A 22,869-nucleotide genomic window follows, 5' to 3' on the forward strand; every position below is an offset into this window, starting at 1 on the left:
CAGTAATAGGATGACTGGGTCAAATGGAATTTCTAGTTCTAGATCCCTGAGGAATCGCCACACTGTCTTCCATGATGGTTGAACTAGTTTACAGTCCCACCAACAGTGTAAAAGTGTTCCTATTTCTCCACATCCTCTCCAGCACCTGTTGTTTCCTGACTTTTTAATGATTCCCATTCTAACTGGTGTGAGATGGTATCTCATTGTGGTTTTGATTTGCATTTCTCTGATGGCCAGTGATGATGAGCATTTTTTCATGTGTCTGTTGGCTGCATAAATGTCTTCTTTTGAGAAGTGTCTGTTCATGTCCTTCGCCCACTTTTTGATGGGGTTGTTTGTTTTTTTCTTGTAAATTTGTTGGAGTTCATTGTAGATTCTGGATATTAGCCCTTTGTCAGATGAGTAGGTTGCGAAAATTTTCTCCCATTTTATAGGTCTCCTGTTCACTCTGATGGTAGTTTCTTTTGCTGTGCAGAAGCCCTTTAGTTTAATTAGATCCCATTTGTCAATTTTGGCTTTTGTTGCCATTGCTTTTGGTGTTTTAGGCATGAAGTCCTTGCCCATGCCTATGTCCTGAATGGTAATGCCTAGGTTTTCTACTAGGGATTTTATGGTTTCAAAGCATTCCCTTTGAAAACTGGCACAAGACAGGGATGCCCTATCTCACCACTCCTATTCAACATAGTGTTGGAAGTTCTGGCCAGGGCAATTATCCTGCATTCTATTCCTTAAGTTTTAAAGAGTCCTGTCTTCCTTCTTTTTTCTTGCTATCTTTTTTCTTCTCCTTTCATCGCTGACCTTTCCATTGCCCTGAAAAAGGCTGAGACACTGCTCATTATCTATTACCTCTGTTTTATAGATGAAGAAACAGAGGTTCAAAGAGGTTGGCATAGCTGAATTATAATAAATGCCTTTACACTTTGTCTGCACGAGCCTGGCTAGGCAGGATTTCAAAGCTCCACCATCTTTCAACTGTACCCCGAGGCTGAGTCCTAGGTCTAGCTTCTGCACTGAACAACATACTATCAGAATTGCTTGGTCAATTTTCTTTTGAACATTTCACTTATTGTATTACTCTATAAAATATACAACTCAACAATATTAAAGAACATAAGCTAAACTGTTTAGGAAAATGTGAAGTTAGTGATAGATTTGGCTGTTCGCCCCATTTCTGCTTGTGGCAGGCACTGTCTCATTGCTTTCAATAGTCCAGGCCTGTGAGACTTCTTCAGTGTCTCAAATGACCCATGTGTTTGTAGAACCTCATCTCAGGAGCCTTTTTATATGCTCCTGCTCTGCCTCGATTGCTTATTACTTGTAAGGTAATTTCAGAGAAGTTTCCTATGGCAGAGATTGCTATTTAGTTGCTATCTGCTTCCCCTTTATTCCTAGTGACAGGAACCATGGTTTTAACTAGGTGCATGGCTATGTACAATAAAGGTTGCATTCTCTGGCCTCCCTTGCAGGTAGGTGAGGTCATGTGAGGGACAGTCGTTGTATGGCACTTTCTAAGAATGTCCCTTAAGAAAAGGAGCATGTATCCTTTCTTCCCTTTTTTCTTCTTATAGCTGAGTAGAACAGAATGTAGGAGGCCAACAGATAAACCATGGAGACTGCTTAATAAGCAATTGCAACTGTCCAAGCAAGAGTTAGTGTCCACTAGTGGTGGTGGTGGGGTCAGTGAGACGTGGCTGGATTCTGATAATGTCGAAGGAAGCATTCATAGGACTCAATGATAAAATGAGAGAGAGAAGAATTAAGGGAGAATCCAAGGTTTCTGGTCTTAGCCAAGGGGTGAATGTGTGTTACTGAGATGGAGAACACAGGGACACAAGCACACGATGCTGGAGAGTGTTAGTGAGGCTGAAAATCAGGGGTTCTCTTTTAGTCGTAATAAGTGTGCAATGACGCTCTTACATCCACCCAGTGATGTCAAACAGCTAATTGTTAGAAACAAATTTTCGATGCCGCAAAGTGAAACCAGCACCCAGGCAAAAGTTTTCTCAGCAAGGCAATATACTTCTATAGAAGGGCACTTCCTGCATGCAAGGCAGAGGCAAGGAAGAGCGAGCAAAACAAAGGAGAGCACGAGTTTTTTATCCCTAACACAGACCCTATTCCTATGTCCTCCCATTGCAGGCTGGGGTTGGACCACACAACCTAGGCTAATTCCGATTGGCTACTGTTGACATCATCAAAGGAGGCAAGGGTGGGCATTTCACAGGAAGGAAAGGTACGGTATATCTTGGGGTGTTTGGGCACAGCAGAGATAGGGAGGGCTGATAGATGAATGGGTACGATTACTTTTTAGAATAGAACAAAGAAACAGGAACCTAAACCCTTTGAAGAGGAACTATATATTCTTAACAACATAACTGAATAGACAAGTCTTGAGCTCAGAGAAGAGGTTGGATTGAGTTGGGAGAAATGTAAAGAGAGTGTTTACAGCCATGGAATTTGGTGAGAACCATGAAGAGCAAATGCGAAAAGGGAACACAGCTGAGGAGTTTGCTATAGGGCACCCAAAAAACAAAACCAAAAGGATCCGTCAAAGCTTAGAAAGATGAGCAGTCAGTAAGGTAGAAGAAAAATCAGAAGCAAAGGGAAGAAATTGCTTTAAGAAGGATGATACTGAACAAGTTGACCCAAATCAGCTATGTCCTGTAAGACAAAGACTAAGAATCGAACACTGAATGTGGAAATAATATGGCTAAGGAAATTTCAGGATGATGGAATGCACAGAAGTGGTTTCAAGAAGGAATGTGAAGTTAGAAACTGGAGACCAAGTGCAGACAATTCCATTAAATGGGGGCAGAGAAAAAGAGCTGCGGCTGGAAGGAAAACCAGGGGAAGGGAGGTTGTTGCTTTAATTTTGTTTAAGAAAGAGATTTTTAGAATTTGTTTGCACATGGGTGAGATTGATCTAGCAGAGTGGAGAGAACTAGTGCAGAAGACCAAGGATAACTGAGCAACTAAGTTCTTGATAGGCAGAGGGGATGGAGTCAGGGTGCTTACACAGACTGATTTTGGATAGGAAGTTCACCATCAGCAGCAGGAGAGAGGGGAGTACATGGGACAGGTCCACATACACTGGTAAATTGGATGCTGGGAGGAAAAGAAATCTCCTGACTGCTTTTTTTCTCAACGAAACAGGAAACAAGATCCTCAGTTAAGACTGTGGAAGTGTCACATGATGTTGGAAGTAAGGAGAGAGAAGGTAGGAGAGCAGCTTGTAGGACAGTAGGAGAATGCATGGCCCAAGAAAATACAGGAAGATTGCCAGAGTCCATCTGAGATCTGTGATTATGAATTTAAGGTAAGACCAGCAAGTAGAGGTGAATGGTCTCCTCCAGCCATACAGGAGGACCAGCCCAACAGTGGGTAGTGTGCTGGATTTTAAATAGGTTGGGGTTTTGTGAGGTGAGGATGATGGAAAGAGAAAAAAACAAGAAAGCTGAAGACAAATGACAAGGACTGATTTCATTTTTCTTTTCCTTTTTTCTTGAGACAGGGTCTTACTCTGTCACCCAGGTAGGAGTGCAGTGGCATGATCTCGGCTCACTGCAACCTCTGCCTCCCGGGTTCAAGCGATTCTCATGCCCCAGCCTTCCGAGTAGCTGGGATTACAGGTGTGTGCCACCACTCCCAGCTAATTTTTGTATTTTCAGTAAAGATGGGGTTTCACCACGTTGGCCAGGCTGGTCTCAAACTCCTGACCTCAAGTGATCTGCCTGCCTCGGCCTCCCAAAGTGCTGGGATTATAGGTGTGACCCACTGCACCTAGCCCAAGGACTGATTTCTGTGATGAACCGTAAAACTAAAGCACAGCAAGAGAAGATGAGGAGTTAGGGGACAGTAAGAAAAATAGGAGAGTGAATTATCTTATGGTCTTCATGAGGGCACGTGGTTGTTAGAGTGGAGGGAGTTCCCCCAGGAACATAAGAAATGGTGTCTAGTGAGATACTCGAGGTGAAGCTTCTGAGGTGGAAGAGATATTGACAGTGGCAAATCTAGGAATGAAAATGAAATCGTGTGGCTGAGCTGAGCTGGAGAAGTGAGCCGGCTGGGGAACTGAGAGGCCAGGGCTTCTGGTGGATCACCTACATGTTTGATAAAGTCATCACCAAGACTGATAATGGCAGGAGAGACAGAGAGAGACACAGGTGTGGGTGAAAGATCTTCAGTGAACTGACAGGGCTGGGGTTGAGGGTTGATCAGGGTGATGCAGATGACTGTGGGAAGAAGGAGCAGGGGTGCTATATCTAGATGGCTTGTGCTTCAACAGAGAAAGGGAGAAAGATGGCCTGAAAGTGGCGATGGACTGTAACCATCCCTGTGGTGTATGTGGTGAGGAAGAACAGTGGTCAGCCACAGAAGTGAACCTTCCGCTTCAGTTAGTGAAAGAGGAGAAATGGTGGAAGCTTCAGGATTTGCTGTCCAAGCTCAAGCTCCAGAGGGCACAGGGGTCCAAAAGGGGTGAGAATGAGTTGAAGTGGATCAGCGCCATTTGGGTATAAGATTCTGGCCAGTGGTGCATGACCTGGGAGGGGAGGAACGGGATGATCACATGTCGGGAGGCAGTGCTAGTGAGGAGGCGGTGAGTAATCAGTTCTTCATAAAATCAATCTCAGTAGAACTGGTTTTAGGGGCAGGTGAGGCTGCAGTGTGTGGGAAGAGTGGTGGTCTTACCAGAGACACATGGAGTTCCGGGAGTCTCCCTTGAGTTCTGTTGTAGGCTAAAGAGGGACCGCCTAAAGTTGATTTCTGAACTCCATGAGGTCAGAAAGAAACCTGTTACAGTCATTGCTCCATCCCCAGGGCCTAGCCTAGTGTTCTGTCTTGCATTCCTGTCTGCTGAATGTGGGTAAGGGGAAGGAATTATAAAGTTTAACATGGAAGTCACTAGAACTAGGTTAGCATGAGCAACTCAGAAACACCACCTATTAGCTGTGTGACCTTGGGCAAGTCACTCCACCTCTCTTAGGCCCAGGTTCTGGACATGTAAAAAAGAAATACTGTTTACCACCTGTGATTGCTGTGAAGATAAATGATGCCCAGGAATAATTCAAGATTGTGCCTTCACCATGGTCATGACAGAGCAAATGAAATGATGACAGAAAATAGGTTTGAGTAATAAAATGAAGTGAATGAGATTTAGTCTGTAGGCTCTCTGGTCTGTATTTTGGCTACAAAAGGCTTTTCTGTCCTGCTTTCTAATTTCAAATTTTAAGACAGACAAAGAGGGTAGATCAGATGTTATTATACTTGAAGATTTCCAGTTTGAGTATCTGTCCTCTCATTAAATTCATTGAGGGTATTATATTGATTTCCTTCCCTAGCTCTCAAATGCTTTGTAGATGTGCTCCAGAGTATAAAGTAGATGTATAGAAGGTACATCAGTATTCTCAAGCAGCTTGCTCATGGCAGAGTTTTAAAAATTCATAAATACAACAATAATGTGGTGGCAATTTTCAGGCATAAAACTGTATATGGTCCAAAGTTTCATGGGGTACATAAATAACTAAGATCTCCATATGTCAAGATCATTTTCTAGATGCCAAGAAAATTATGCATTTGAAAACATAATAGATGTTTTGCCTTTAAATATGCACCAAATGACATTATTTTTAGACTCATCAAACTTGTTAAGAGCAGTCAGAAATATTCTTTGCAGAGCAAACCTGGAATTGAAACAATGATTGACCAACACCATTGATTGACACTTTTGGGTCTTTAACTCTCTATTTGGCCTCACATACTTAGGCTCATTCACATTTAGGGCTTTCCCATCTTCAGCGATCAAAGTCCTGGGTGGTTTCACTTTCTTCTTTTTTTCACTTAAGATTGGTGGTGGATGAGAACAATGGGCAGCATGGAAAGAAAAAATAAGCAAAGAGAATATAAAAGCAATTAATACATTTCTGTGAAACAGTTTTAAAAAAATTAATTGGACTTTTACGAACACATCAACAATTCATTGTTCTTAAGTACATTCCTTTAATTCTATGCTGGGAACTGACAATGAAGCCAGATTTTTTATATGGTTGTATCTGTATCTGTACAGCAAAAAAATGACCAAGACAATTTGCCAGATAATTTGAATGAGGGAAGAAAACTCCTTTTCATGACTGTCTATTAATATTTAAATAAGTCTATTTTATACATGATTTACCCAGATAACTGTCAACTCTCCATTTGTGTACAGAGCTTCTGCTTTAGCTAAAATACAACATTTAACATACCAAGTAGAATCTATTCAATAGAAATAAAAATACCAGCACAGAAGAATCTATATAAAAGGATATTTCTCACAGCATTATTTACAGTGGCAAACCCCTGGAATTGTTGTGAGTGTCCATCAGTGGAGAAATGGTTGGATCAACTGTGCTTCATTCATGCTATAAGATATTTTGCAGCTATTAAAAAATGTGTTTGCTCATTACCTATTGATTTAGAAAAGTGTTGATGATGTATTTAGCGAGAAAAAATATATAAAATATAAATCCATTTTTGTTTTACAAAAAGACCCCAAATCCTACATTTGCAGAGGTAAGTTATACAATTACAAAGGGCAAAAAAAAAAAAAATGTAGTGAGATCAACCCAAGCCTGCTAACACTCATTACATTGAAGGGTTGGATAGGAGGTAAATAAAAGAAGCAAATAATAGAAGATTAATGGAGTAATAGGAAATTAAAATGCAGTATGTAAATTCTATTTAAAAGATTACTGAAAGTATATAGAGCCTTAAGTAGGCAAATATGGACAATATCTAGATCAGATAAACAAATTTGTTTAGATGATGGAACCATTGGCAATTCTTTGCCTTAAATTTCTATTGTACTTTTAATACAGATTTTGTGTCAGTTAACTTTATTTTGGAAAAAATCTTTCACACTCTTCTGCATTTTAAACTGGGCCTCCAGATCCAATGGAGTTAATATTTCAATGACCCAGGACAATTAAGGGGCATCCACAAGCCCTTGGCTTCACCCTACTCAGTGTAAAGCAGATCAGAGTTAGGAACAAAAGATTTCTTTTGTCCCTGTTTACACCGAGTTAATAAAAATGGCAACACAATCAGAGGCAAACATCTCACGGACTCACTGGATTGGGAAATCTAAGGTGTCCAAAACATAGTGACTCAGATCTCCATCCAATTCAGCCTTACTTTATTAGGTATCCGGGAGTAAAAAAAATTTCTCCTTATTTCAGGCTCAATTCATAATAGATTAGATATTATTTATACATACCCACAGATATATAAATATAACATATGTGTGTATGGGTATATATGTAAGAAATATTTCACGTTCTATAAACATGTAGAACTTCCACTTCAAAGAGCTCTTGAAAAGGGCTCTGCAAAGCACTTCACATGTATGGGCTCATCTGATTTTCTTAACAGTACAGTGGGGTAGGTAAGACAGGTATGATAATCCCTGTTTAGCAGATGAAGAAACAGATGAGGAGAAGTTAGGTACTTGCCAACATCACACAGAGGGTAACAGTGGAGTCAAGACATGCATACATAATCTTATTCAATGCTCTTCCCAAAGGACTGTGTGGTCCCTTAGTTGCAAATCACCCACGTTTTACAAACAAGTATTTTAGATAAAATTTGATTTTTGATTGTTATACCTCCCTAAAACTTATGAAAGCAGCTGAGATTTCAAATCTTTTTTACTTCTAGTTTCTTGCTTTTAGTTGTTAATCACAAGGAGAGATATTGTGTTTTGTTTCACTTGAGTCATTGCCATGTAGATTACTATATTTCAGGGCTAATTTATCACATTCTCAAGCTCATGAATAATAAGTATTCCCAGAAGTTATATATTTTACATACTAGACTTAAGCAATGACATGAAATGGAATGACACAAAATCTATTTTTGAAAAAGCTACTCTGAAGATAATAGCATAAAAATCCTAGCTTCTAACAAATCATCAAATTATATGTAAACACTCAAAAGTGAAATCATACTGTTAAATGTCCAAGAAAGTTGTATTAGGAAAATAAAATGTCTAATGAAACTAGTTTCCAATTCTTCACTTTGCAAATTATTAGAACAGACTCAAAAAGGAGCCCATTCATTCCACAAAATGACCTTTTTCTAGGCTAGAAATACTAATGTATTAGTGTAACCTAATACACTATTATTAGGCATATTAAAAGTGGTAAAAAGCTAAAGATATACAAACAAACCTCTACCTAAAATGTCATAATTCATGATGTTCTAAAGAAGGTACTTTGATATTAATGAATGTTAGCCAATACAATTCAACAAAAAGCTATACTTAGAAAAAACAAAATCTATATATGAGTGCTAAAGGTTTAACACAAATAATGGGTCAAAAAACGGGCAATCATGAAAATATAGTTGATAAGTGGCTACTGCTTCCTTCTCCTAGGAAAGAATGAAATACCTTAATTTTTCCTGATTTTTCCGTTGTTTTTCCATGTGTCTAAGAGTTTCCAGTCTTGATTCAGGAGTAAACAAACAGGGCTTATTCCAGAATTCCAAGTCATCTTCACTGTTGTCTAATTTCTTTGTGTTGTGTTCCTCTATGTCTGGTGCCTGTAGGTGGTCTTTGCTCTCTAAAGAGGAACTAGGAAAAACAAATAGAGCACTTAAGAACAATAATGGATTCATGAGCTTCATCCTTAATGCTGGCCCTTTAATATCTATACACTTTTCTTATGTTATCTTCTTACCTTTGAATGACAAAGTGACTCTGAAAGACAGTCTAACCAGGCCTGGTTACCCTGGCCTGGATATGTAGTGAGATCAACCCAAGGCTGTTAGCACTCATTACATTGAAAGGTTGAATAGGGCAGGCCTTCATCTTCTATCATCAGGAATATTGCGGTAATCAGATTCCAGGGTTCACAGACCTGACTGCTAAGAATCACCTGGGGAGCTTTATAAAAAGTACAGATTCCTGGGCTCTCATCAGAAAGCCTATTCAGTAGATCTGAAGTAGATCTGAAGTAGTAGATCTGAAGCCTGGGAATCTGTGTTTTATAATATTTTGCAGGAGATTCTGATGATCAGACAAGCAATCACCCCACTTCTAATCTTGTACCTGTCAATTACACTCTCCACACTACTCCCAGAGGGACTTTTCTAGCAGGCAAATTGGATCACATTATTTCCAGGTTTTTAAATGGTTCTCTTATCTCCAAAATTCGCTGGTGGGACCTATGGCACTTTTTTTTTTTTGAGATGGAGTCTCCCTCTGTCGCCCAGGCTGGAGTGCAGTGGCGAGCGGTCTCTGCTCACTGCAAGCTCCGCCTCTCAGGTTCACGCCATTCTCCTGCCTCAGCCTCCCGAGTAGCTGGGACTACAGGCGCCCGCCACCATACCCGGCTAATTTTTTGTATTTTTAGTAGAGATGAGGTTTCACGGTCTTAGCCAGGATGGTCTCGATCTCCTGACCTCGTGATCCACTCGCCTTGGCCTCCCAAAGCACTGGGATTACAGGCATGAGCCACCGCACCCGGCCGGCACTTTTTATAGTATGGCCTGTGTCTAGTTTATTTTTCATGGACAACTTCTGATTATGTAGCTTTATATGGTAACAGTTCTCTCTTCCCTTTTACTCATGTTTTGTGGACTGTCAGAGAATTAAACAACGTCTCTGTATGTCATCAAATGGGAATTATATGAGATATTCAACATTTGTTCAACATGGTTCCAAAATATATTTATTGAGCGTCTTCTGTTGTGCCAGGCACCAGAGATACAACCTTGGCCTACACAAACCACGATGCTACTTTCAGGAGATTCTATTCTTGTGGCAAGAAAATGACCTCATTCAAGCAATACACATTAGATATAGTCTCTCTCCCCTCACCTCTCCCTAGAATAGACACTTTATTAGATGACATTAAACGAAAAAAATTACATGAAGCCTTTAATACCAACTACAGCAAATAGGTACTCAATATATGTTGGGTTTTGTTAATGAATGAGGTGACAAGAAAGGCTTCTTTAGTTGATTTTCAAACTAAAGATATTTTCTTCATTTTGAAAGTATCTTTTCAAATATATTTTATTTTGAAAATATTGTGAAAGATACTTTTCAAAGGGATGAACTGAAAATACTAGAACATGAAATTTAAGTAGCATCAATAGAATATAGGGTAAAATTCTGCTTAGATTCTTTACAGATACAATGCAACTAAATATTTTAATAAGCAAACTAATGCAAATTGCTGAAAATAAATAAATTGCTTTGCTATACAGCTACAGTTCTTTATGGTATTGAAAGAATAATCTATGAAGGGTATCTATAATATTCTACAACATTCTAGATAATTGCCACTGAAATAATTGGTTCCATTCTCATTTAACCATTTAAATTATACTTTTCCTGGAAAGTGACTAATTGGTTCAATCTGGCCTTTTGCAATCTAAAATAATAATTATAAAAACATAAAAATAACAGTACTTAAGAAATTTATCAGAGATATGAGCTAAATAACATAAGTCTCCAAGGCAAAATGCATATAAATGTGTGTAACTTGTTGATGAAACAGAGTGAGCTCATTAGTGTATGATCAAAAAAACTTTCTCTTCAACTATTGCCTTCAAACCTGCTCTCTCAGAACTCTCTTCTCATCCACGAGCAGATCCCACAGCTCTATAGTCACTTTTAAGAACAGCATAATCTCAGCTAAACATTCATTTTCAGGTACTAAAGGGTCTAAAGTTTAAATAAAAGTTCATACCTAAATTTCAAATCGAAGTCATTCCCTCCCTCTCCAACCCATTGTCTCTCCTGGCCCTGTTCCAGATTGGGGTGTGCACGGGAAGAGGGACACCCTCTCCTACTTTTCATTGTCATCCATTCCTTCCTCTGAATCCCATACCTCTGGGCCTCTTAGGTTCAGAGTCTTCCTGCCTTGATAATTTGGGGCTTGGGAAGATGAATGAGGAGAAGAAGGTGAACATGCTTATATGACCACTCCTATTATGGAGGTCCATATAAGCCAGGTCCTTATATGACCTGGCTGTTGCTACCCTCGCTGGGACCAATATCCAGATACTGGATTCTCTTCCTGCAAGCATCTTTGTCATTCTTGGAGACACAACAAGAGCCCTCCAAGTGTACTGTTCACTGTAGAGGTGGTCAATATACTTCCTGGCTCCTTTTGTGATAAATCCCCAGCTTCTGCCACTGATAATCCACCCCCTAGTGTCTTATTGCTGCTGTCCTCTTGGACAGCATCTCTTCAAGACAGCTCAAACCCAGCCCCTTCTACCATGTCTACTTGGTCTATAAAATATTCACAAATCCTGGCTGGGTGGGGTGGCTCACGCCTGTAATCCCAGCACTTTGGGAGGCCGAGATGGGCAAATCATGAGGTCAGAAGTTAGAGACCAGCCTGACCAACATGGTGAAACCCCATCTCTACTAAAGATACAAAAATTACTTGGGCATGGTGGCACACACCTGTAATCCCAGCTACTCAGGAGGCTGAGGCAGAAGAATCGCTTGAACCCAGGAGGCAGAGATTGCGGTGAGCCGAGATCGCGCCATTGCACTCCAGCCTGGGTGACAGAGTGAGACTCCGTCTCAAAAAAAAAAAAAAAAAAAGATATTCACAAATCCTTGCCATGTGAAGTGTGAGCTGTTTCCATTAATACCTTCTTCCCTGATCCCTCTGCTTTAGGCTGCTCCAGGCCACTTTCTATCTTTTCAATTCTCCAGACTGGAGGCAGGCTCTACCTAGTCAAGAGGTAGATGTTCATCTCCCTTTCTTGCAGCCTCTAATTCTCTGTAGTGTTTCTTCTTGAAGCCTTGAGAGGGGAATAACCTCCTACTCCTCCCCAACTAATTCAGTGATTCAGGATTTCAATGATTCTCCTCCAGAATGTCTACGTTTCTGTTCAAATAGGCTAAATAGGGTGAGAATGATGAAGACTCAAGGATCAGCCAGGCCTATAGGGGAGGCAAGAAGGCACCTGCAAGAAACCCCACTGTAAGCTTCTACTAAAGTACAAGAAACAGATCATTTTAACTTTTGTAAATTTTTATAAACCAAGGATAGTAAATTATCTCCAAGATATTGTATGTGCCTATTACATAACTTTGATGCAAAATACCAGGAAAAAATACAAACAGACAAGGATATTATAGCATAAACTCACTTATGAACACAGGTTCAAATATTATAAATAAGTTATTAGCAAAATCAATGGAGCAATGCATTAGCAAATAATCATGGACAAAGGATGTTTATCCTAGAAACTCAAGGATGGTTTAATATTAGAAATTCTATTAATGTAATTCAACACAGTAACAGAAAAATGCTATTGTCTCCATAGATTAAAGGAAAGCATTTAGTAAAAATCAATATAATGCATGTGATGATAAAAGCCCTTCATCAACTGAGAATAGAAGGAAGCTTAACATGATCCAAAATCCCATAGCAAACATTATACTTAATGATGAGAAATTGCAAACATTCTTTTTAAAGTCAGAAACAAGATACACATACCCATTCTCTTTTTTTCTTTTTTTTTTTTTTTTTTTTTTTTTTGAGACAGAGTCTTGCTCTGTTGCCCAGGCAGAGTGTGCAGTGGCCCAATCTTGGCTCACTGCAAGCTCCGCCTCCTGGGTTCACGCCATTCTCTGGCCTCAGCCTCCCAAGTAGCTGGGACTACAGGTGCCTGCCATCACGCCCAGCTAATTTTTTTGTATTTTTAGTAGAGACGGGGTTTCACCATGTTAGCCAAGATGGTCTCGATCTCCTGACCTCGTGATCCGCCCGTCTCAGCCTCCCAAAGTGCTGAGATTATAGGCATGAGCCACGGTGCCCAGCCCAGATACCCATTCTTAACGCTACTATTCCACTCCATACTGGAGGCCTTTGCAGGCACCATGAAGAAAATAAAGTAGAAGGAGAGGGAAAGGAAAAAATTTTTCAAGTTACTGCTTACAAACAATTGTTTTTCCAACTAGAAAATGCAGGATTGCCTCTTTTATAAAGGTTAGCAATATTAACACAATATCAGTATACAGAAATAATTTGTCCCTTTAAATATCAGCAAAACCAATTACATCTATTTTTTAAATCTCATTCTACAAGATACTTAGAAATAGATACAATGAAAGATGGTTTAAGACTTTTATAGAGAAAATTTAAAACCTCATTGAAGGACTCAGAAGAAGATCTAAATAAATAGAGCTCTTCCAAGGTTCAGCAAGGAAAGAATCAATGTCATGACGATGTCAACTTTCCCCCAATTAACATATAAATTAAATGTAATTTCAATCAAAATTCCACTAGGGATTTTTAAGGAATTTGATTAGCAGTGGATTCTAAAACTCATACAGACAAGTAAAGAACTAAAAGTAGCCAAGATAACTTTGAAAAATGAGAATATCTCCTACCAAATATTAAAATATGCTATAAATCTATACAAATTAAAACCAGGCAGAAGTACTCCTATGGAACAGTCTAGAGAACTTGGAGATGAACCCATGAATACATGGTTAGAAGGGATATAGTAAGGGCAGCATTTCAGATCAGTGGGAAAAGAATAGCACCTTTATCAATGGTGCAGACAATTAGCTACCCATATGAAAAACAATTAGTACCCTACCCTATACATTGGCAAAGGTTAATTCCAGATGAAAAGATACAAACAGATATGGCACTGGGATGAAGAATTCCATAAACAAGACAAAAATGTACAAATAAGTTTAACTACATTAATATTTTTAAACTTCATAAAACATAAGCACTTATAATTAAAGACAAGTCACAGACTGGTAGAAGACACTTGTAAAGCACATAACCACCAAAGAATGTATTTTTTTATTTGTATCCAGAATCTAAAAGAACTATCAATAAGAAAAAAAACTTAACTACTTATTTGAAATAAGTAGGGGACTTGAATAGAGGATATCTGAATAACCAATAAACATATAAAAGATATTTAAAATATTCAAATTCACTAGTAACTACAGAAATGCAAATTAATTTTTTTAAAAATAGAGGATACTATATACTACACAACACACTTGATTGGCCAATATTTTTAAATATCATATTATCCAGTATTGGCAAAGATTGAAAACTCTTGTATATTGTTGATACATGAGTATAAATTATTACAACTACTCTAGAAAACAATTTGGCAATATGTATAAAGTTGAAAAGTTGTCATAATTGTTGTAGCAATGCCATTGCTAAATACCCTGGAGAAACTTTCATACCTGAACAAGGAGACAAGGGCAACATTGCTTGAATATCTCAACAAATGTTCAACATGGATTCAATAAATATTTATTGGGCATCTTCTGTTGTGCCAGGCACCAGAGATACAGCCCTGGCCAAGAGAGACCATGATGCTACTTTCAGGAGATTCTATTCCTGTGAGAATAGGAAATGGGAATAGGGAAAACAACGTGCATGGCCATCCAAAGAGGGATGGCTGTGTTCAGGCTGACCAGCTGGCACCACTAGGAGGACCACACGTGTTGTTAGAGCTGCTGCACATTCTGATGGGTCAGGGCAAATGAAACACCGGTCATTAACTACTTTGAATATTACCTCTGGGATATATTGTAATTTATTCATCCAACAGGATATTATTCTATACTTACAATGAATTAGTTTTGCATGTCTTCATGTGCGTAAATCTCAAAAACATAATGTTGCATGAAAAGCAAAGCTATAGAAAGGTATCATTCATGCTAAACACACATACTCAAACTACTATTGTTTAAGGAGGCATACTTGTGAAATAAGGGTATTAGAAATATGGATGGGATCAACATATATCAAATACGCACCAGCTTCAGGATAGCAGATGCCACTGGGATGAAGAGAGGAATGGGATGAAGGGGAAGTCCTTAAGGAGTGTCTGCTCTCTTAATGATATTTTATTTCTTCTTTAAAAAAAGATCCATCATTCTCAGCAAACTATTGCAAGGACAAAAAACCAAACACCGCATGTTCTCACTCATAGGTGGGAAGTGAACAATGAGAACAAATGGACACAGGAAGGGGAACATCACACACTGGGGTCTGTTGTGGGGTGGGGGGAGGGGGGAGGGATAGTATTAGGAGATATACCTAATGTTAAATGAAGAGTTAATGGGTGCAGCACACCAACATGGCACATGTATACATATGTAACAAACCTGCACGTTGTGCACATGTACCCTAAAACTTTAAGTATAATTTAAAAAAAAGGTAAAAAAAAAAAAGATCCAAAGCAAACATACAAACTATTGTCGTTTATTAAATCTAGGTGGTAGAACTACAAGCTGCCTATATAACTATTTTCAAACATTTATGTATGTCTGAAATATTTTATAATTATTATTTTCTCAATTTTAAGGGATTCTGTTATCTAAATACTTAATACTTTCACTGTATGGAATCAAATCAACTGACTATAGTTGCAATTCACTTAAAATAAACAAATATGAAAAATTTAATTTTAAAAAACCAATTAGAGAGTTATTAATCACATTAAAAATGTATTCAGTATTTTTCTGAAATCTATTCCAATTCAGAAAATAGAACGTTTTATGATGCAATTAGAATTATTCAAATTATAATAATGTGATTTGTGTTTAACTTTTCTAAAATATTCCTAGTTCGTAAATCAAAGTACACCTGTTAATTCATCTTTTCTGTACACATTTTATGGATTTCTCTGAGAATAATTTTAGATGCAAATTAAAGTTGCTAGTTTAAAAAGGAATGTTTCCTCCAAGGAAAGAAAGCCTTACAGAATTGTCACAAGCAATGGGATGCTCATATTCTTCCATCCAAAATTCACATCACATTTCATTCTTCAAATTAATCTGGAATATAAGTGTACTGCAAACAACTTGGAAAGAGAATACAGTTTGCTGCTTTTAACAAAAGTTAATTAGAAAGTAAACTAATAATTTACATACAGAGTAGCATTGATGTCTGTGTACCAACGTCCGTCAAAGCCTGCATTACTTCTCTTGTCTTCATTTTTATCCTCTTCTTGGTGTTTCCTCTGAGCCTCTTCCTTGAGTTTGGCTCGTTTAAGACAGTGATCTTTTTCCTGCTCTCTGATTTGTGGTTCAATTACTGAATAGTCCTGCAATGCCTTAATCCTTTCTGAAGGCTCTATTTCTTTACCATCCAACCACTTAAACAAAAAACAATAAATATAGTACAATTGTTCAAGAGTAGCAGTGTGAATCAGCCCCAGGTTGATTTTGATTAGAACTTTTGAAACTCAGAAATAATAATATACCCCAGAGTGATAGAGAATTAAAACAATATAATTAATGGGAAATATCAGAACATTGTTCTAAATCAATGTTTATTTCATACAATTTACACAGTTTTAAAAATACCTTTACTGGTAATAATAATAATTAGGTCTTCTGTTAAAACTGATAATACAAGCTCTCAAAATATTTTATATTAATTTTATAATTGCTCACTATGTCAAAAATGCCAATGCTTAAGTCAAATCATAGCTTCAAAGTACAACAATGGCACGTCCCAAAAGCTCTCTACAGAAAAAAAAAGGCCTTGAATATTACACACGATTGGGCTCTAATACAAATGAGCCCATGTTTCACCCTTAAGACAAACAGGCTATTGTTACAGCATTGTTTACATCTGATACTTCAATTATGATTTTCCAAAGTAAAATACTAAAATAAAAGCATCAACTAAAGTTCTAAAATGTTAAAGCTAACGGTTTAAAGATACCTATTTATCTACCCAGCCTTATTCTGCAAAATGAGGCAAGGTATTTAGGAAGGTGTGGTTGGAAGATAATGGTTCCCCAAGAATGTCCATGTTCTAATCTCCATGAATGTTACCTTACATGGCAAAAGAGGCTTTACAGGTGTGATTAGGTTAAGGATCTTGGATGATCAGGGTGATTCTTATAAGGACCACAGAGGTCCTTATAAGTAATAGAGAAAGACATGAGTGTCAGAGTTAGGAAGAGATGTGAAGTTGGCACACTGATGTCTTTGGAGATGGAGGAAGAGGCCATGAGCCTAAAAATGCAAGTATCCTCTAGAAGCTGAGAAGGGCAAAGTAAGGGATTCTCTCCTAGAGCCTGAAGAAAGAATAGCCCTGCCAACACCTTCATTTCAGCCCAGTGAAACCATTTCAGGCTTTTGATCTCCAGAAGCATAAGGTAATACATTTGTATTGTTTTAAGTCACTAAGTTTGTCTCAATTTGTTACAGCAGCAATAAGAAACATATAAAAGGAAAAAAAAATACACACAAAGATTTAGTAAAATATAAATTAAAAAATTATTAGAACTAGCTGAATTATAAGTCAAAATTATGTAGAGATTTGGAAAAAAGATAATGCCACATATGCTCTGGTCATAAGGACTCATATGGTTGCTATAGATGGGCTGCAGATTTGGTTCCAAGCTTCTTGGCAGCCAAAGCGAAATAGAAAAACATAATTAGTTACACAATTTTCATGGTCTTTAAGGAAAAAATACAGTTTGTAGCTTCCCTCTAACATGCAGCTCTAAAACACATTTCTAGCGCAGAGTTTCATAATGGAGATCTTGAGAGATGTCAAGCATTGTTTCTGTAGAAATATGTCCATACAGTCACAGGTTTCATAAGGCTGTTTCTTGTAGTATCCTTCAATAAAGGTATCCTCATACTATTACGTATGAGACCATAATGATAAATTCAGTGCAATAAAACCTATTATTTAAGGCGTTAAGTAATTGTGGTCCACATACTTAATTTGATCTAATTTAATACAGGGTTGGGATCAATTTGGAAATTTTTGGATAAATGTAATTTACTTATTTTGTAAGTATATATAAGTAAATACACTGATATAAATATATGAATCAACATAAATGTAAATATATTTATATATAACTAATACTATATAAATACAGCACTTTCATAAATTTCTGTTAAGTCATCCAGTTTGTGGTACTTTGTTATATTAATTTATATAGTATAATTTATATATAAATATATATAAACATAAATATATTATATATAACTGTATATTATAACAAGCTAGAAAACTCTAGATAAAGATAATTTCTTTCAACTGGGATTTCTTCCCAACAGAACGCTGGGGAGCAAGGTGATCTTTTCTTCCTTGTAATTGAAGTACATTGATTGACTGATTGATTGATTTCTGTCTTATAAATGATTTAAGTCTATTTTGATTTAATTAGAACTACATTCCTAAAAGGCTACAACAACTGAACCCTCTGTCACTTTACTGACAGGAGGCAAAAGGCGTCATATTAATAACTGATGACAAATTTGGGACTGTACCCCAGCGCCTATTCTAGGAACCTCACTTTTTTAGTGATTTCTGTTAGTCTTTGAAATTGGCCCACATTTCCTTCAAGCCAAAATCACGTCTGAGTCTAGAAGGCCTAAGAATCAGAGATCCAGTTTTAAGCTGAAGGTTTCCTGATCTTTCTTCACCCAGGATTTCTGCAGCACAAAGGTGGAGTGTCCACACTTATTGATAATAACTGTGCAAGTGCTGAAGCAGAGAGAGGGACACTAAGATGTACTGAAGGCCTCACAGAACTCCCTTGAAGTAGGAATTATGATCCTACTATACATGAGTAAAATGAGGCACACAATTCACAGGCAGTGGAAGCAGGTGTCAGACCTTGGTTTGTCTGCTAACAAATCTGTTTCCCACTACACTGCAGGGCCTACCTACTTCTGGAGTGGCTCAGATACTGGGAAGAGAATCCTTGAAAAGGGCTGACTCTCCTCACATCTCTTCTATGTGACTCTAAAATAACGACTCTGTTGTTATGGGTTGAATTGACAAAAAAAGATGTTGAAGTCCTAACCCCCAGTAGCTCAAATCATGGACTCTTGGGAAATAGGGTTATTATAGATGTCCCCTGACAAGAAACGATGTTGAAGTCCTAACCCCCAGTAGCTCAAATCAGGGACTTTTTGGAAACAGGGTCATTATGGATGTAATTCACTAAGACTAAATTATCCTGGAGCAGGTGGGCCCCAAGCCAATATAACTGGTGTCTTTATAAAGAGAGAGCCTTGTGAAGAGGAAGGCAGAGACCCTCAGGGTAATGTGTCTGCAAGCTCAAGAATGCCAAAGATCGGCCGGCAAATCAGCAGAAGCTAGGAGGGAGGCATGAAGCAGATTCTCCCTCGTAGCCCCTGGAAGGAACCAGTCCCGTCAACATCTTGAACTTGAATATCTGGCCTTCAGAACTACAAGATGATAGATTTCTGTTGTTTAAGCCATCTAGTTTGCAGTACTTTGTTATAGCAGCCCTAGGAAAATAATACATTTGTTAACACAATTCCTTTCAAGCAGCTCACAAGCTTTCAATGAAATGGTAATTAAGATTCTAAAGCATATCAACCTATTTTTAAATAGTAGTAAACATATGAATACTATTTTTCAAAAAGGGGCCATTTTCTATTGAAGCAGTTAATTTGGAGAAGTCTTTCTGAAAGGAAAGACTTGATCCAAAGCCTGTAATTTAACCCGGAGAGAAGCAGTGAGTGTGGGTATAGTGTGAATGGTGGAGGCATCAAGGTCGGACTCACATAGGTTCAGATCCCACCTGTGCCACTTGCCAGATATGTCAACCTAAACAAGCAGCGTTCATTCCCTGAGCCCTGACTTCCTCATCTCTGAATGTACCTAATTGTCTCCCTGAATGGGTCTGGGAGGATCAGAAACACTGTGCCCAAAGTACCTGGCACAACCTCTGACCCTGTCTGCAGCAGCCATATGATGGCTCTCACACCTCTAGCCTGACCAGGCTCAGCTGCAGCACTGACACAGGCTCAGCTGCAGCACTGACACAGGCTCAGCTGCAGTGGCCACGAGGACTCCTGGGCCCTTAGCCCTTCCAAGGGAATGGCTCACAGCATTACACTACAAGATCTAGTTCTATGATAGTCTGGGTCTCATCAGTTCATTTTCTAGGAAATCACTGTATAATAATGATCAGTTTAGGCTATGTATGAGACAATTTATCATTTATTCTGTATTCAATTACCTGAATCACTCATTCTCTTAATCTGAGAAATTTTACATTAGAAGAAATGTGTTCCATTAATCCAGCAGTCAGCAGTCTCTTGAGTGCAGAGAACACAGAAGTCTAAGAAACAAACGTCCTTTGAGAACTGAAAAAATGCCTATTGCACAGGCGATGTGTCCCTGCATTCTCTTTCCAGGAACATGGAGCCACATGCAGGCTGGGAACTCTTAGAATTACATGAAACTTAACATTGCTATCTTAATATTCTCTGTTGTATGAGTTCTCAAGAAATAATATTTTTTCCTCAGTTCTAAAATTATTTGATTGGGGGGATATGGTATAAGAGTAACATACGCAGTAGTGGTTGTCAAATGAGGTTCCTGCACCAGCAGCAGAATTACCAGATTTTGGTAGAAATGTGAAATCTCAGGCCCCATGTCAGACCTGACCCAGAAACCCTGGGGGAGGAGCACAGCAGTCTGTGTTTTGAAAAGGCCTCCACGTGTTCTGATGCACACCAAAGACTGTGAACCTGCCGGGCGCGGTGGCTCATGCCTGTAATCCCAGCACTTTGGGAGGCCGAGGCAGGTGGATCACCTGAGGTCAGGAGTTCAAGACCAGCCTGGCCAACATGGTGAAACCTTGTCTCTACTAAAAATACAAAAGTGGGCGGACATGGTGGCACACTCCTGTAATCCCAGCTACTTGGGAAGCTGAGGCAGGAGAATCACTTGAACCTGGGAGGCAGAGTTTGCAGTGAGCCGAGATCGTGCCACTGCACTCCAGCCTGGGTGACAGAGCGAGACTCCGTCTCAAAAAAAAAAAAAAACAAGTAATAATGAATTCTTATCAGTAATGATGAATGTTCTTCGTAACTATGATTTGAACTCATTGAGAAAAAGTCAAATTAAGTTCTGTGTGTTTTGGACGAGAAAGGTGAAAAGTATGCAATTTATTTTTCAGGGATTTATTAAAACTATTCAAACAATATTAAAGGTCTAGCCATTCAAATAATTACTTTGGGCTCTCTGGAATATTTCATTATCTGAAGCAACACATTCACTGTTGCTGCCAGTAAAGCAGGAATTATTGTAGTTGCTCATGCTCATTTATCTGTGATTTCTGCACCATTAAAAGAACCATACCTTTAATTGTGGAAGAGTTGCTACAACGAACTCCCTATAGTGGTCAAAGGAAGCACATGGGTTCCCCATGAGAAAGAGCTCCTTCAGATGGATATTGTGCTGCAAGGTTTTAATGCTGCTCAGCTCTCCAATGAAATTTACAGTCAAGTCAAGTTTTGCCAGCTCTTCACATCCTGTTGAGAAAAATAAAGTGAAAACAAAGCAAATAAAGAAAAATCACAGTGGTAATAAAACGTGTGTAACATCACATAACAGAAGTGACAGTTGTAGTATTTTCAGTCTGCTGATTTATTGCATTGCTCACCATGAAGTGATTCTTCAGAAATATCAACTCAAAGGCTTCATCTTAACTCATTTTTCTATCTCTGTCTCTCCTTATTTTCACCCTCTGAGTCCTTCCAGCCAGGGGAAATCACTTTCCATGCTCACATTTACAAGGCTGGTTAATTTTTTTGATTTGGTCATTATCTGGCATGAAAAAAGGAAAAGCATAAGCTGCTACTACAGTGGATGCTACCTCAGAACAAAACTCCTACTAGAGAGGGCACCTGGAACCTGTCCTCTTGAGTTTTAGCAGGTCGGTAGGACATATTTCATCTTGGAGGGTGATAGTGGAAAGTTTCTCCAAAAAGAAAGGCATTTCATAAAACCAGTGCATCCAAACCAATATTTGCAAAGTCACCTAGCAGAGAGAGAATGGCTCTAAGGCCACCAAGAACTGAACTGAAGGTATTAACAAAAGTGAAGAATAAGACGTTTTGATGTTCAAAGGAATAATAGAAAAAGGGTGAGTCACTGAAGTAGGGTTTTATAGTAAATCTGACCCATCCACCTTCATTACAGAGATAGCCAGATGCTATAGAAACTTGAATCGAAATCTAAATTTGAATTTGAATTAATCCCCTCATTCACATTCCATGCAAATTTGGTGGCTAGGAGTCCAGACTTGGGAATTAGACAGATACAAGTTCAAGTGCTTCCTCTACCTCATCCTTGCTAATGTGACCTTGGGTAAGTTACAAGCTTCAGCCTGCTCATCTATAGAATTATAATAGTATTGGTACCAGAGTCAGAAGTAGTGAAGATAATATACGATGACTCATGTAAAGCGCTTAGCATAATGCTTGCCACCGAGAGTGTCAGTAAACATGAGCTATGATTATAATAGCTCAATGAGCACTCTAATTATCATATGGCTTCTTGGACAATGTACCTACGTGGAAAGAAGCAAGCACAGCTGTCTCATGAGCAGAAATCTTGCAGTTTCTTTCTGTGAACTAAGAAGTGTTGACCTAGTTTATGCAGCAGCCTTTGGGGGCTTGGTTCAATATAAGATTCTCTCTCCCTATGACTGCCTCATGCTTGTGGGATTAACATGGCAGATTTTGCAGCCTCCAATGTCTAGAAAGCCTTCCCCAGCTAATACCCCAGGTCCACCTTGTTCTGCATTTATTTCTTCAAAGTTCTACACACCCTTCCATTATGATTCCTTATTATATACTTTTTTGTAATTTTTCTGTGGCTATATAAATTTAGAGTGAATTTTGGTTCCTGATAGATTAACATCACCAATATGAATTTGATTCAGATTGGTTCATAGCTATGCAACTGTATCACCTTTGGTGAGGTTTCCTCAATTCTGAAGGCTATATAATGGAACCAACTTCACTAAATGATGGTGTTCTCTCCCTGTTCCTAGATTCTATCACCTGACTCA

General features: G+C 38.5%; 1 protein-coding gene across 4 annotated transcripts in view; it reads right to left on the reverse strand.

The window, feature by feature from the left end:
- DNAAF11 (dynein axonemal assembly factor 11) overlaps positions 1–22,869 on the reverse strand; it is a 110,673-nt gene that overhangs the window by 45,665 nt on the left and 42,139 nt on the right. For all 4 annotated transcript variants that reach the window (XM_054497791.2, XM_054497794.1, XM_054497793.1 and 1 more), the window contains exons 4-7: positions 21,153–21,325; positions 15,929–16,152; positions 8,426–8,608; positions 5,760–5,837 (exon numbers count right to left, since the gene is read on the reverse strand). In XM_054497791.2, the coding sequence (XP_054353766.1) occupies positions 5,760–5,837; positions 8,426–8,608; positions 15,929–16,152; positions 21,153–21,325 (658 nt within the window). The remainder of the gene's footprint in view (positions 1–5,759; positions 5,838–8,425; positions 8,609–15,928; positions 16,153–21,152; positions 21,326–22,869) is intronic.

Source organism: Pongo pygmaeus, chromosome 7 (genome assembly GCF_028885625.2).
Source record: "Pongo pygmaeus isolate AG05252 chromosome 7, NHGRI_mPonPyg2-v2.0_pri, whole genome shotgun sequence".
In the NCBI taxonomy this organism is placed as follows: domain Eukaryota; kingdom Metazoa; phylum Chordata; class Mammalia; order Primates; family Hominidae; genus Pongo; species Pongo pygmaeus.